Source organism: Podarcis liolepis, assembly GCF_965112155.1.
Source record: "Podarcis liolepis genome assembly, chromosome: Z".
Classification (NCBI taxonomy): Eukaryota; Metazoa; Chordata; class Lepidosauria; order Squamata; family Lacertidae; genus Podarcis; species Podarcis liolepis.
The window spans coordinates 26,141,830-26,157,423 of NC_139570.1; the positions used below are offsets into that span (position 1 = coordinate 26,141,830).

The 15,594-nt window shown below is 42.8% G+C and overlaps 1 protein-coding gene and 1 long non-coding RNA gene across 8 annotated transcripts in view; both read left to right on the forward strand.

The window, feature by feature from the left end:
- LOC310698359 overlaps positions 1 to 15,594 on the forward strand; it is a 525,075-nt gene that overhangs the window by 468,585 nt on the left and 40,896 nt on the right. The gene's annotated exons all lie outside the window — the stretch shown is intronic.
- PAK3 (p21 (RAC1) activated kinase 3) overlaps positions 1 to 15,594 on the forward strand; it is an 84,515-nt gene that overhangs the window by 55,213 nt on the left and 13,708 nt on the right. For 3 of the 7 annotated variants that reach the window (XM_083485173.1, XM_083485172.1, XM_083485174.1), the window contains 5 exons: positions 1,074 to 1,174; positions 7,065 to 7,218; positions 9,817 to 9,854; positions 11,459 to 11,590; positions 12,379 to 12,541. In XM_083485173.1, coding sequence (XP_083341299.1) covers positions 1,074 to 1,174; positions 7,065 to 7,218; positions 9,817 to 9,854; positions 11,459 to 11,590; positions 12,379 to 12,541 — 588 coding nt within the window. Of the gene's footprint in view, positions 1 to 1,073; positions 1,175 to 5,885; positions 5,931 to 7,064; positions 7,219 to 9,816; positions 9,855 to 11,458; positions 11,591 to 12,378; positions 12,542 to 15,152; positions 15,276 to 15,594 lie in introns of all 7 variants that reach the window. The other 4 variants (XM_083485168.1, XM_083485169.1, XM_083485170.1 and 1 more) reach the window with 3 other exon arrangements.

Here is a 15,594-nt window from a genome sequence, read left to right on the forward strand (position 1 = left end):
TGTTGGAGAGTAGCTGCCATTCAGCGTTAGCAGCCCAGGACTAGGTGGACCAATGGTCTGATTCTGTACAGCTAACTCCCCATTTACATGAATTCATATGCACATCACTCCGAACTTGGCAGTGACCCAAAAATGTCACAAAAAGGGGTGGAACAGGGTGTTTACAGGCTTTCTCAATGACGTTTCAAATATATGTGATTTCACTTAAATGCACAGTGCCTTGGAAGGTAACCACTGCATAAATTGGGAGTTGTCTACATAAGGCATGAGTGGTATCTAACTAACTTCTACTTAGAATAGACCCATTGAAATTAATGGACCTAAGTTAGCCATGTTGGTTAATTTCATGGTTCTCTTCTGAGCAAGACTATCATTAGATACAATTCCATGTCTTTGTGTTTACTTTCTTTCTACCTGAAGGAATTAGATGCTGCAAGGCTGCCTAGGGAGGGCTTTTGAGGAGTGGGTACATCTCTACTTCTTTAAAGGTGGTGGGTTCCACCCTGTTGTATAAAGGTATATTAACCACTCTCTGCATCACCCTGATTGCATGAGGGCTTTGTCTGAAGTCCTTAACAATTGTGCCTCAGTGAAGTCTACATTTCATTCACTCTTTTATGCAACAAAAAGGCTGCAAAGGAATTAGACCTGGCACTCTTGAGCTGACCTTGTTTCTTCTAATAAAGAGTTAACTTCACTTACTTTGTGTGATATATTCCTGACAATCACCCCTGACAAGCCCATGGAGGCTGTTCATACCTTTTGGGTTTAAATGATACATTATCAAGTAATGCACATGCCCTTAGCTTACAGGAGCAGTGTTCTGTAAAGTTGCATTTTTGTGGACATTTACCAAAACAAGCCCCCTAGGACTTAATTATGAACAAACATGAATAGGATTGCACTATTATGGTGCTGTTTCATTATCCAGCCTGGATTTTGCAGTCAAGGGTCCTTCTGGATTAAATTCTATCCTCCTACTTTCCATATCTTGCTTTGAATAAGCCTGACTGTAAAATGCATAAAAAATAATTACGCAGGAAAATAAGTGCTTGTTAACATTTTACTTCTAGCCAATAAGAAGAAGGAGAAAGAACGTCCTGAAATCTCTCTCCCTTCAGACTTCGAGCACACGATCCATGTGGGGTTTGATGCAGTCACTGGGGAATTCACAGTAAGTCATCTTTTTGTCCTCTGTTTGCTTCATTGCAAACTTCCTTGGCTAAATTGGCTTTCTTTGCAGCCATTTGTTCTGTGCAGACCTCACTTGCGTGCAGAGTGAACATGTGTATGGGAGGTGGTGGAATCACACCTGCCAACCTTGCAAGGGTTGCTGATCACACTCACAGAGCTCACACACATCCTACTTTGGATGCAAATGAGCTCTAGTGACGGGAAACCTACAACCCTCCAAATGTTGCTGGGCTTCAGCTCCCATGATCCATGACCATTGGTTATGCTTTGTTGGGCCTGTTGAGAATTGGGAGCCCCAACAGCATCCAGAGGGCCACAGGTTCCCCACCCCTGCTCTATGCTGACATTATGCTAGGTGCAGACAGAAATTGGGGGGCTGCCAAGCACGATCCCACTCCCCTCCTGTGCACATTTGCTCTACACGCAAGTAATGTCTCCTTAGGCTATCCCCTTACCCACATAGGAGGAAGGTAGCTAGATTTCCTTGCGTGACACTTGTGTACTTTTGAGTATTCTACTGCAAACAATTGTTGCTTAATTCTCCCCATTCCATAGGTTGCTTGTTATGGACTGCAAACTATGGAAACTCTGGGGAAAGAGCTGAAGATGCTCTATGGATATATTCTGTAGGATAGTTTTATTTATTTAGAAGATTTATAAACCAGTTGATCAAGGAGCTCTCCAAGTGGGCTATAAATGCAGTTGTGCAAATAAAACACAGCTAAAACCCAGAAACCAATTTTCACAACAAATATAGGTAACTAAGTTATATAACTGGGTTGGCTTGTAGAAACAAAGCTTTTCAGCAGGTGTCCCTAATGAGGGCACCAGCCCAATGTCAATGGGCAAGGAGTTCCATAGCACTTTAGGAATAAATAACTACTCTTTTAAACACAGACCTGTGATCTCAACAGACAGCCTGTAGGTTTATATCCAACTCTCTTATGAGCTGGTATAAAAACCACACATTTCATGCAGACTAGCACCCTGGTTAACATTTTGCCACCAAACTGTGGCATATGACATAGCTTGCCAATTTAAAAATGCTGGCCAAACATGGTGCAGGTAGAGTTTGTGGCATTTCTGGACATGAGCAGAAAGGCCTATAGACCTCTGTATGGCACTGAGCCAGGCTTACACCTATGCCTGCCCCTTCTATGCTGCACTGCGGCGTGTTCTCCCGGTAATTGCCTTCCATGTGTTCTGATAAACAAGATGTGAGCTTAAAAACTCATATATGGAGCTAGAAGAGGATTTGGTGCCATCACAATCCTCTCCTTATAATGGCTCTCCAGAGTAGGATTATTTCCCCTTTCCCCACGTGCTTCCCTTACCTCTTAAGTATGCCTTCCCTTGCTGTCCTCTAATCAATCATTCTTCCCCACAGAAGGAAAGAATTCTGCTAACACTCAAAACAGCATTGTGGGATTGTTTAAATCATGGACCCCAGTAGGCTGCAGTTGTACCCATTGATTCTCTGGCTTTTCGCCCTTCGCCTAAAGCACTTGAGAAGGACATGGGAGCCCAGAGATCTTTTAATTGTAGCTGGGATGGAGTTTCACTTCATTCTTGCACATTTCTCAAACATCCCAAGAAAGATACTTGATAAGGATTTAATGACGAGTGCTTGAGGAATTTGATTTCTGTGAATTCCGATGTGAGCTGACTTCATCCTCATCAAAAGGATTGATGTGTAGATTACAACTACTTATCCTTCTGGTTTTGCACTTTTCCAAAATCTGTGACATAGTTTTTCCATCAGAAAGCAAACCAACAAGCAAAACAAAACATGTTACAAAGGTGAATTTTAGCATAAAAATTGTTCAGAGATACATATATTGATGCAAAATACATATTTTGTAATAATATATATTTTATGTTGAATATTTGTGTCATTTTTTTTTTAAAAAAATCACAGATTAATGAATAAGCAGGGTGGAGATGGGTTATGAACAAACATGTGTGGAATTGATATGGAACAGAAATAGATTGATCCAACCATCCCTAGATTTAATGCTTGATCTCTGTAGATGACCAACCCCCTTCTCCCATATAATTAATCTATCTTTCAAGAGATTTTAAAAAAACACACTTCATATGTGTTTCAAGAGTTACTGGATTTGGGAAATACCCATTTTATTCATGTCAAAATCAATCAATTTTAGTGATTGAAAATATTCTTTGTGAGTAGGTATTCTAGAAACATGAGGAGTTGCAATGCTTTCTTCAGCTACTTATCCTCATAACTGAGTGATTATTCTCTTCCTTCAGGCATTTATTTGCTTTCTCACTTGACTAGGAGAAATGAAACTATTATTTTCTGATGCCCTAAAGCAACTTTCCCTAACTTGAGATGTTTTGGACCACAGCTCCCATCAGGCCCTGCCAATATGGTTGTGCAGGTTGGGCCTGATGGGAGATGTAGTCTAAAACCTTGGAAGGCACCAGGTTGGGCAAGGCTGCACTAAGGGATATAGATCTCAGACCCTAACATATAAATCGTAAGTATGGTATTGGGGAACACATTTCCTTGTGGCTTGATTCCATGGTGTTATGGTTAACATTTAGATGAAGAAATCAAGTAGGGTAGATGGATCACATGAAAAGGAGCAGAGTCAGCATTGCCAGCCCCCAGTGTGGCCCTCTGCTTTTATGGATTATTCCCCATGTGCTTTTTCATCCCATGATTCTTCAGTCTGAATTTTACCAGAGTGACAGTGTGGGATCCAGCAACAAGAGTAGCTTTCATGATACAGCATTAATGCATTAAATTGTGTCGGTTTTAGTTCCCTGCACTTTTTGTAAGATTCCCTGAAATTAAGATTTATTTTATCAGAGAGAGAGAGAGAGAGAGGATGAGGTTGAGGTTTTTGATACAAAATTGTTTATTGAGGGTAGTAGCCCTCAGGAGTCATAGTTGCTGCACCTGACTGTTAACACCAAGTTATGGTGATCATCAAGCTAGTTCATCTTGGTGATAAGTTTGCACAGCAAGGGAACATAAGTATCCTTGGAATCACATGGGAATTTCTGTTTCCTGAAGAACCAGATCTTCTTAGCTCCATAACCACAGCTGGTTCAGTTAATTAGCTATGGGTCTGTGACATCTTGAGCTTTTCCTTATTTCCTTTATATGTTGGTAAGTATATTGTGACAAGGGTTCTGCCACCAAGCCTCTTAACAAAAGTATTTCCACAGTGTTCACATTTTTTTCTCTATCTCTCAAAAGTTTGGAAGTGTCAGGGGATTGTTCAAAACCAATGTTCCTTCTTCATTTTAGAGGATTGCAGTAGCTGCCGTGCCTGATCTGTTGGTTATGTGCCATGCGCAATGTGCAGCGTGCACAGTTTTACTCCAACACATAATGCCAGCCAGTGTTCTGGATGGATTCCCTGTTACTCATTGCTGCATCCAAAATCACAGCTGGGGATACCTGCTGCATGGGCTTTGAAGTCTGGCTTTCAGTCATTAGCATCCAATGACATGATGCTGATTGTCACAAATGCATGTCCGAATTCCCATTTTGTTTCGCTTGGAGCCACCACGAGTAGCAGAAATTGGGACACAGAGCACTAAATTCAATGACTGAAAATGATTAGGCAAAAGAAGCATGCTTCTGAGGCCTATAGATAGTTATGGTGAAAAAGTTGGTGCACTAATAAGGTGGGGAAACTTTGTTTTCTAAAGGGAAGTCTCTTTCTATTTTTGAATGATAATTCTGCAAAGCATGCCTTTTAATGAGACAGATCTGCATTCCCTGTCTAGAGGGAAAACTGGCTGCAACTCAAACTCATAAAGGTTCCCATTTCAAAAACAAAAGGAAATGATGGATTTAGGTTGTATAAAGTCAAGTGGCATATATATATAAGTGGCATATATGTATGTTGCCAAGAGTTTTCTCTCTGGCATTATGTGTGGCATAATTTGGTTTGACCCTGTTTGCAGACTCCAAAAACAAAACAAAAAGCAAAAATCCAGAATTGGTTGATTTTTCCATTCGCAGCATTTGTATCCATTCGTACCCTGGCTATTTTTGAAAAACAGTTTTTAATAATTCCTAAAGTCAGATGAGTCCTGAACAACTTTAGGCTGAAATTCTAACCCTGCTTGCCTGGGAGTAAGCCCCACTGAATTCAGTAAGGCTTATTTCTGAGTAGACATGGTTAGGATTGCACTGTCAATTGGATGTAAACCCCACTGGACTTGCTGACCCTTACTTTTAAACAAGCTTGCATGGGATTGAATTGTAAATGCTACATGGAGACCTTTCAGAATTACCAAGGTGGGTTTAAGCATGAAAGAATTCTTAGAAGAAGGCTCTTTGTACCCGCCACAACTGTTTTAATACTGAATATTTGATCCAGTCACTTGGCAGTATGATTTTTCCAGTGAGCAAGCAAACATCCCACAACCTGGTTAAAATGGGGAATTGCTGCTTCCAAACTTTGGACTTAATTGTGATTTATTTCCTCCTCCCCTTCTGTTTTTCATAGTCTGTCTTCCTGTAGCCTGTCAATGACTACTACTTTGTTTGCTACTTCCCTTGTTTTAGACTGGGTTACCCTCACACACACAACCTTGACCTTCCTTGCCCCATTCCGACCCATTGGATTTCACCTCTTTCCCACCGTCTGAGTTGTCCCACATTCTGTTTTAACTTTCTTTTCTTTCTTTATTTACGTCCATTGCAGCCAGATCTCTATGGCTCACAGATGTGCACAGGGAAGTTTCCAGAGGTGCGTCACAGGCCCAAAAGAAGCTTGCATCCAAGTGCTTCTTTGAGATGTCATAGCACTGCAGCGGCAGGTTCCGTGTGTGTGCAGTAGATTTCGTTGCTTGGCTTATTCCAACTTTTTCATCGTTAACCCCAAACTCCAAAGGCCCATGTCACATCTCATTTTTGCAGAGAACCTCGTAGGAGGAAGGGGGGAAAACCCCCAGTTTTGTTAGAATGTTAGCTGTAAGCTGGGGTGGCAAAATAAAGGGATGCTTTGATGCACTTCAAGTGAGTCACTGCTTCAATGTTAATTGTGCTGCTAAGGGGTGGGGGAGACGGTCGCTCCTTGAATTTAGGAAATTATACTGGATGTTCCAAGACAACTTTCTCGGAAATAAAAATACCTCAATACAAACTTATAAGATTTTGTACTTTGGTGGATGCAGCCACTGCTCCTAATTCCTGCAGCATTATTATTATTTATAATAATAATAATAATTAATAACATTACACAGTAGGGGGAAGGAGTGGGGAAAGAGGGTGCATTTAAAGTCCCAGCTACCTTATATAACTTAGCACCACCATTTTGATTCCAAATTGCAGCTCCTCCTTTGAAGTAGGGAAAATGTCCTTGAGTGGGCAGTTAATGCGTCAGGAGGTAGCTTTGACTTCAGTAGCTTTGACTTCGGTAGCGTCTGCTTTTATCTGAGTAGAAAGCATTTATCTTGTTATGCATGAGCTATCCAGTGTAAGCTTCCTAAAGCACCCGGTGTTGTCCTCCAGTGTAGAGTAGTGTTTTGTTTTCTGTCCTGAAGCACCAGGGAAATGAGATAAGCTTTGCCGCCATTGGTCCATGGATCAGCAAGAGTTGAATTAACGATGAGCTTCATGCACCTTTTTTTCCTGTCACAGTCATAACTTTTTGGTTTTTTTTAAGTTGGATCCAGGTTTTAGCTCTTTGTTTTAATAGAGGATGAGAGAATGATTGCACCTGCTGTAAAGTGTCTAGCTTTGTAAACTCTTGGGCATCAATCAAAGGCTCCAAATGTAATATTACAGGTAGTGTGGGATTCTTGGTAAGGAACTATGCTGGCAGAATATAAACGCTGATGAAATGCCCTGAATCGTCATCCTTTCCACTTGCTCTTCACAGGGGATTCCGGAGCAGTGGGCTAGGCTGCTGCAGACCTCCAATATAACAAAACTGGAACAGAAGAAGAACCCTCAAGCTGTTCTGGATGTCCTCAAATTCTATGATTCCAAAGAGACAGTAAACAACCAGAAATATATGAGCTTTACATCCGGAGGTAAGGAGGCAATGATGGCGAAGAAGACACCATCAGAACCTAAAGAATAAAAAATCAATAAAAAGTTTAAAAATAAAAAAGACTAGATAAGGGAAGAATGACCCACAGACTTTATATGGATATAAATCTCGGCTATGCTTTTTTCTCTTGTGTGAGACTCAGGCTCATGTGCTTCCTCCTTCCCATTCCTCTTGGACTTTCCATTCAGTTTCCCATTAACCTCATTAGTGTTGTGCCTGAATTGTAAACCATGGTTAAACTTCAGTATGGTTTATTAAAACAAGCTAGCTTCATAAACTACAGTTTGTACAGTGGTGCCTCGCAAGACGAAATTAATTCGTTCCTCAAGTTTTTTCTTGCGAGTTTTTCGTCTTGCGAAGCTCGGTTTCCCATAGGAATGCATTGAAAATCAATCAATGCGTTCCTATGGAAACCGCCTCCACACCAGGTCCGGGGACAGTCTGTCCCCTGACCTCTTCTGAAGGCTGGCAGTGGGAAGAAAAGCCCTTCTCCCCACCTCCCGCCCCGCAAGCTCTGGGGACAGGAGGGCTTTGCTGCCGGCCGCCAGCATTTTAAAAGCCCCCGCTGTCCCGGGACGATTTTAAAATGCTGGCGGGCGGCAGCGAAGCCTCCGCTGTCCCGGGTCGATTTTAAAATGCTGGCGGGCGGCAGCGAAGGCTTCGCTTCCGCCCGCCAGCATTTTAAGATCGCCCGGGACAGCGGAGAAGTCTCCGCTGTCCCGGGAAGGCAGGCGGGGGGGAGCAAAGACTTTTGCCCCCCACCGGCCTTCAGAAGAGGTCCAGGACCTCTTCTGAAGGCCGGCGGTGGGCGAAAGTCTTTGCTCCCGACCGCCAGCATTTTAAAAGAGGTCCTCGGAGATTTCCCTATGGGCTTTCTTCTTGTGAAGCAAGCCCATAGGGAAATTCGTCTTGCGGAACGACTCAAAAACGGAAAACTCTTTCATCTTGCGAGTTTTTCATTTTGCGAGGCGTTCGTCTTGCGAGGCACCACTGTATTCGGTTTGTTTCAGTAAACCATAGTTAGTTAGGACAAACCACAGTTTGTCTTATGTTAAAATAATATGCTAAATTGTGTTCCCAGTTCTCTAGATGAGGTTCTAGATGGCATAGAATCTTCTAAGCACACCAGTCCAAATTCACTTAGAAGGCCTCTTCAGATCAATTTGGGAAGGTTGGTGTGGCACACACAGGACAAGGACATAGCAGGGGGATAGTGTGTATGCCCTCGTGGTAGGTGAAGAGTGCCTCAGGGAAAGCATGGAAAGAGGGAGCACAATGAAACTGTACTTGAGATGACCATTGGTGATGGGGGGGGGCTCAGAGACACACAACAGGGTGAAACAGGAGAGAAATGGGGAGAAGAGCTGGGGGGGGAGCAAAGTGGGCTGCAAAAAGGGAGCAAGGTGTTAACAGCTTAGAGGGGCAGTGAACCAAGAGGGAAGACAGTGTAGAAAGACAGTACAGCATGGCACGGCACAGCACATGGCTCCACCTGGTTGCCTTGAGGGACTTTGGCCCAGGGAGCTGAGTGTGCCACTAGAGAAGTCTTAATACAGTTTTGAAGCCTAACTCCAAGACATAACCCTAGGGTGTATCCCAGGGATCACCAGTGTAGCACTTGTGGATGCAGTGGTCTTCTTTCACTGCCCACAAAGCCTCTGAGCACACACACTGCCCCCTTGGTCATGAGAAGGTGATAATGGTTGCGTTTTTCTCCTCCAGAAAGTACATAGAGCGGAAGCAGGAAGTTGGAAGCATGACACTCTTTTGCACTTCCTTTTTCAGCTCTCTGTGCTTTTCAAGGCTAGAATTTATTCTACAGGCAATTGCTTTTCCCCAGATCCTTTGGAAAAGTGAAGCCTGTGTTCTGCCTGCTTTTTCATGATCTGGGAGAGGGAAGTGACATGGGATGGTCATGTCCTTTGGTCTCAAAAGATTGATGACTCCTGCTGTACACCCTTCTTCTTACTTCCTTTTGGAAGAACCCCGCTGAGGCTCACTGATATGCCTAACCTCTAAGAACACTTAATAATTTTATGGGGGGGGGGGAATATAATTATATTAATACAATAAAAAACAAACTAATCTAAATGAAAATAAAAACAGAAAGAGAAAATGCAAAGCCCTCCCTCAAACATAGATCTTAACCCTTGCTCCACACAGAAAGGGGTGGGCCCACATAGCTCTCACCTGAGAGCTTCCTTTTCTTCTCCCAGCCTTCAACCCTGGGAAATCTTCCCTTCCCAGCTTTTCACACAGGGTCTTTCACCAACCATCGATCACCTTCATGTGTGTACCATCCCCTCATTGAGCCAGAGTAGACAACACATGCACACACAAAACAGAAGCAAGAGCAAAACAAAAAAAGGGGTGGTTATGCAAAAGAGATCTCACAGGCTTTTGATTTCCTTTTTTAAACTAAACAGCAGCATGTGAGGTTGTGATTGGAAGCAAATGAGTACTATAGGGGAGGGTTTGACCCTGTCCAACATTGCCACACATGTGCCATCTCCTAACTGCCCTGTAGCCATTTAGGCTCAATGAAGCTATTGAGAACTTTTGTTGTTGCACGTTTCAGATAAAAGTGCCCATGGATATATCGCAGCCCATCCTTCGGTGAGTATAAGAACCTACTGTTGAACATGAACTAATCTCCATTTTGGGGGGGGAGGGGGAATAGTGTCTCTGCTGAGATTTGTGGCTTGATGTGATTTGCAGCTGGCTCGGAATACCAGTTTCTGGGAATCAAAAATATAGGGGAGTGCTGTTGTGCTCATGTCCCACTTGCAGGTTTTCCATAGAGGCCTCCGGCTGGCCACTGCAAGAACAGGATGTTGGAATAGATGGTCTCCATTTGGACTAATCCAGCAGTCAGGCTTTTCTTATGTCTTTTTTGCTTATAGGAATGCTTGAAATAGCAGTGTGTATTTAATGAAAATTGAATCACAGCAAAAACCCCAAAAGTACAATTAAAGCAATCCCTATCAATACTGAGTTCTCAGTATGAATGTCTTATTTTCCATGCTGAATGGTTGAACTAGGACTTTCCTTCCCTCTTCTTATTCTTTTTAATGCTGATATACTTAATATTATGGACTCAATTACACAACAGAGGCCATGCAATGGGCAGTCGAGAAATAGTATGGAAATGCTGGTAGAAGAGTAGAGACCCTTTTCAGATTATCTGAGAAAACACTATAGCCAAATGAAATCGTAGGCAGGACTTGAATTATAAGCAAAGGAGTGAGAATGATAAAGGAATGTAATGTACGATGTATCTTTTAGAAAAAAAGTATTGCATTTAAAGCAGTAAATAAAAGATTTAAAAAGAAACATCATGGAAGGTAAGGATGGGAAGTCAAGATGCTAAGGAATATTGTATTGAAACTGAATTAAATTTCTTAAATTGTATGAAAATCAATAAAAAAACAATTTAAAAAGAGAGAAATAGTGTTCGCTGCACGGTCTCTATGAGAACTAGTGGCGGGCCGATATGAGTTCCCTGTAATGAATTCTGCAAGCATCTCATGAAATGAGAATTCCTCTTTTCCTTTGCCATTGTTTTGTTTTTTTAAATAAGTATGCCGTCTTTGACTGTGAAGGGAAAATGACAATGATGAAGCCATAAAGAACTCAAATGGCTTCTTGAGCAGGCCTGTTTTTGCAGATGTGGCTCTACCAGGAGAATCTTAAAGCTCTGTCAGAATGCTCTAAATGAGATAATGGGCAGGCAGAAGTGGCTTCCCAGGTGGCGTGGAGTCACTGGGTAGCTTCCCGGCAGGTGAGTTGTTGTTGCTTACCAAGAGGGAGAGAGGCGAGGTGGTGGTGAAGCTGGTGTGGTACAAAGACACCATTGGAGCCAATACAGCACTCCACCCTGGTACGTAATAACAACCCACCTGGGAAACTAAGCGTTGCAGCTCTTCCCCACCCAGCAAACCACTTCTGTTCATGGGACAAATACGTTCCAAAAAAGTCAGATCACTGCAAACTCCCTTTTGGTGTAGCCATGTTTTTTTCCTGCTCCACACCTGATGTCATGTGTGATTTCAGGTATAGGGCAGGTAGGCCTCACAGGCCAAGTAACCTGGTGGACCTAATAAGGCCTGCGGACCACAGACCCCCGACCCTTGTCCTACAGCCAGACCTCTTCATGTTCTGATAGTAATCCCGTAAACAGCTGAAGCCTCATTTTATGAATACTTTTTTTGCACATACAGAGCACAAAGACTGCATCAGAACCTCCACTGGCTCCTCCAGTTTCCGAAGAGGAGGATGAGGAAGAAGAAGATGATGATGATGATAATGAGCCACCACCTGTTATTGCCCCACGACCAGAGCATACAAAATCAGTGAGATGCTAACAGTTTTAGTCTGAATTGTTGTCTGTATGGTAGGACTAGGTCTGCGTATTTGCCCTTGTTCAGCAGGAATGCATAGGGTTGGGGGTGGCGAAAGGGCACAGAATCTGGTGGTGATGCAGAATGCGAGCTTTTGGGAATCTCTGCTTTCCATGAATGTCTAGCCCTTATGGCTGCGGAGACACACAAAGTGCGGTCTGGTGAAATTTTGTTAGCCAGGTAGCCTGAAACAGCTTTTTTTAAACAATCCCCAGATAAGTCTCTCTGTGCAAATTTCCAGGTTTAACCCCTCTTGGCACAGAAATTGGACTGCCTCTGTACTAACTTTTTAGCTGGTTTTGCTCAGAGCACACACTGCCTATGACAAAGCCAGTAGCTATTACGAGCCATGGAGGAAAATTCATTTTGAAGGAACAACTTTGAGTTTAGTACCCAGTCTTAGGATTTTCATTTGTAGGAAACTATGGCAGTCAGGTAGCTCTGCTCTGAGATTTATCACTTAATCCCAAGCTTTTCTGCATTGTGTGAAAAGGCATAGCAGAGCTCTTGGTTCAGGGTGTAATGTGTAAATTGAACAGTGTAATGGAAGTCTTGAAATCCATTATCTGCCTGTCAGGAGCTTAAATTAAACCTTTAGAGAGAAAGCAATATAATATTTGTGAAAGCACAGGAGACAATTAAAGTGTTTCCTTGTATGTAGCTCATTGGCAATTCATTGTTGTTCAATTTCCCCAAGTTCACAATGGAATTAAGGTATTTCCCGCCATTGTTTCTTTCAGATTTACACACGTTCTGTCATTGAACCTGTTGCGGCTCCAGCCCCAGTGAAGGAACCAACAACCCCTCAGCCTGAGAATTCCAACTCCAACACCTTGTATAGAAATACAGATCGGCAGCGGAAAAAATCCAAGATGACTGATGAGGAGATCCTAGAGAAATTAAGTGAGTGTTTCGCCCTTGCTTGCACACTATTGATACTTGACCACAAATTTATCAAGGAGAAATCTATCAATGGGTACCTAGCCATAATAACCAAGTGGAACCACCATGCAGTCTTCCTCAAAGTACCAGCTAGTGGGAGGACACATATCTAGAGAGAGGACTAGACCTCCTTGCTATTCTCCCAAAGATATCTAGGTGGCTGCTGTCTAAGACAGGATGCTTGATTGGGTGGTTTTTGGGTCAAATCAAGCACAGCTGTTCTGTTCTTCTCATCCACCAGACTAGATAATCTGAATGAGTCTCCCAGGTTTCTGATTCCAAATGCTAATGGCCACTCTCATTGAAGCCAAGAGTTGCAAGCAAGCTATTTTTACATGAGATCTCTCATGAGACAACAACTCTTATGGATGAGCATTATTAATGAGGCACAGCAACAATTGCCTGCCTGCCCCACATCTCCAAGCCTTTCCTTCCTTGATTGATTTTTGGTTGTTTCATGATTGTCTGCTTTTTTCTCTCCTCCTTAAGTATGTAATGTATGCCTGATTAAGGTGTCTGAGTAGTTGCCTTCCAGCCAACTTTCAGCTGCAGATTGAAAATCCAATGGAATTTCAAACAGTCTTCTGAAACATGATGTACTGCATTTGTCTGTATGACTGAGAGCTAATTAGGAAAATAATTAAGAATTAATTAACAAAGCTTTATGTTTGGAACCCAGGTGGTGCATCCCACCCCCCCTAATTTTCTTCCTTCTTTAATATCTTCGGGATTGACCTCCATCCACCTTCAGAAAGATGCCACACAGCTTTGTTTGATCTCTAAATGAGATTGACTCTTAGGAAAAAATAAATAGATACCAGTATCACATACAGTGGCACCTCAAGTTACAAACACCTCAGGTTACAAACGCTTCAGGTTACAAACTCTGCTAACCTGGAAGAGTTACCTCGAGTTGAAAACTTTGCTCCAGGATGAGAACAGAAATTGTGTGCCAACGGCGCAACGGCAACAAGAGGCCCCACTAGCGAAAGAGCGTCTCTAGTTAAGAACAGTTTCAGGTTAAGAATGGACCTCCGGAACGAATTAAGTTCGTAACTAGAGGTACCACTGTATACGGCCTTATTCCACCTTGCCATGCATCATATTGTACCAATACCCTCTGGCTCTCCAAAGGGGATCTGAACATTGAAGCAGTGGACTCCTGGAGGCAGAAGTTAAAGAGACCTCTGCTTACCCAGAACTCCTGGGAACACAGGAATCTGCCTTATGTGAAGTAAAACTATTATCCCATCTAGCTCCATATTGTCTACACTAACTGGCAGCAACTTGGGCAGGAGTATTTTCTAGCCCTACCTGGAGATGCTGCCAGGGGTTAAACCTGGGTGCAAAGCAGCTGCTCTGCCACTGAGCTATGGTCCTTGTTGGGAAAAAGTAGGGTGCTAGAAGCTGTTCTTGTAGTCTTGCCCTTTGGGCTATTGCACAGAACCAGAAGAGGTCAGGTGTGTGCAAAGTCTATTCACTACTGAATTGGCACATTAGTTGGAATGGGTGATATCAATAATAACATGAAAGGATGGGTGGAAGGGGGAAGTACTGCTACCCAACTTTGTTACCCTCACCTGTATGAAGCTTTAGAGCTTACCAGTTATAATTATTAACTGCCTGGCCTTTTCCCCTTGTGAATGCAACAGAATATTCTGTCTGTTACATGCCCCGCTCTAGTAACTAATCACAGAGTATGTGGGTTTTGCATATTCTCTGTACAGTGGTGCCTCGCAAGACGAAAAGAATCCGTTCTGTGATTCTCTTCGTCTAGCGGTTTTTCATCTTGCGAAGCAAGCCCATTGAAGGATTAGCGGATTAGCGCTATTAGCGGCTTTTAGCGGCTTTTAGCGGCTTATCTGCTGATCAGATCAGCTGATAAGTGGCTTAGCGGCTTAGAAAAAAGGGGGGAAAGGGAAAAAACCAGCAGGAACTCGCAAGACATTATCGTCTTGCGAAGCAAGCCCATAGGAAATTTGTTTTGCGAAGCACCTCCAAAACGGAAAACTCTTTCGTCTAGCGAGTTTTCCGCCTTGCGAGGCATTCGTCTTGCGGGGCACCACTGTATCAGAGTATTGCATATCCTCTGCGGGAGTTTGGATCTCAGCATCTTTCTTCTCCCTTCACACTGAATTTTCCTTCAGCGTAGCCCGTCATGTTCTAACTCCCACGGTTCCTTAAGTTGCCACCTGCTGTCCTTCCCTGTCTACTGCAATATTTGGGCAGTTTTTTATTTCTACTTTTGAAAGCACCTAAATATCATGGCCAAGGTCGTTTTCAGTGTTATGACATATGTCTTCACCTGTCAATGGCTCGTTTTTAAGTGGTTTTGAAAGCAATGCTTGGTACATTTTTGCATCTATCCATTTTCTTCCCTTGCAGTTTTAGAATGCGAAGAAGATGCAGTGCTATTAGGTCTAGCAAAGATTATTTGTATTTTGAATCACCCCCATTATAGAAAGCTGACCCCTGTATCCTGCTTTGGGAGGGGGAATATATGCACCTTTTGTCTGTCTTGCTAGAAATCATATGTTCTCACATTTTTGCTCTTATTTTGTTCTTCTCACAGAATGTCATAGAAGTGTAGAGTTGGAAGGGACCCCGAGGGTCAACTTGTCCAGCCCCCAGAAGCGCAATTTGCATGAAGACACCAAACCCAAGTTGATTCATCTGATTCAACAGTTGAAAACGGGTTCAGAATCTCTCATTATCTTCCTGATCTGAAGGGTTTCCCTTTTCCAATTCCGTTGCTTGGAGATTACCTAACTTCTTTTCTCCTTGTACACAGATAGGCTCCTCTCCCCCCTTGAAATTAAAGTGGTCATAGATAATCTTCTTTCAGATTCTGCTAACTCCTTTTGAAAAATACTTCTATACTACACTTTCACAATCTGGTGCCCTCTGAACTTTTTAAACATACAACTCTGACCAGCCCCAGTCAGTTAAAAATACAGGGAACCTTAGGCCCTCCTATGGAAATGTCTGGTGAATTTTGCCCACCCACCCCAGTG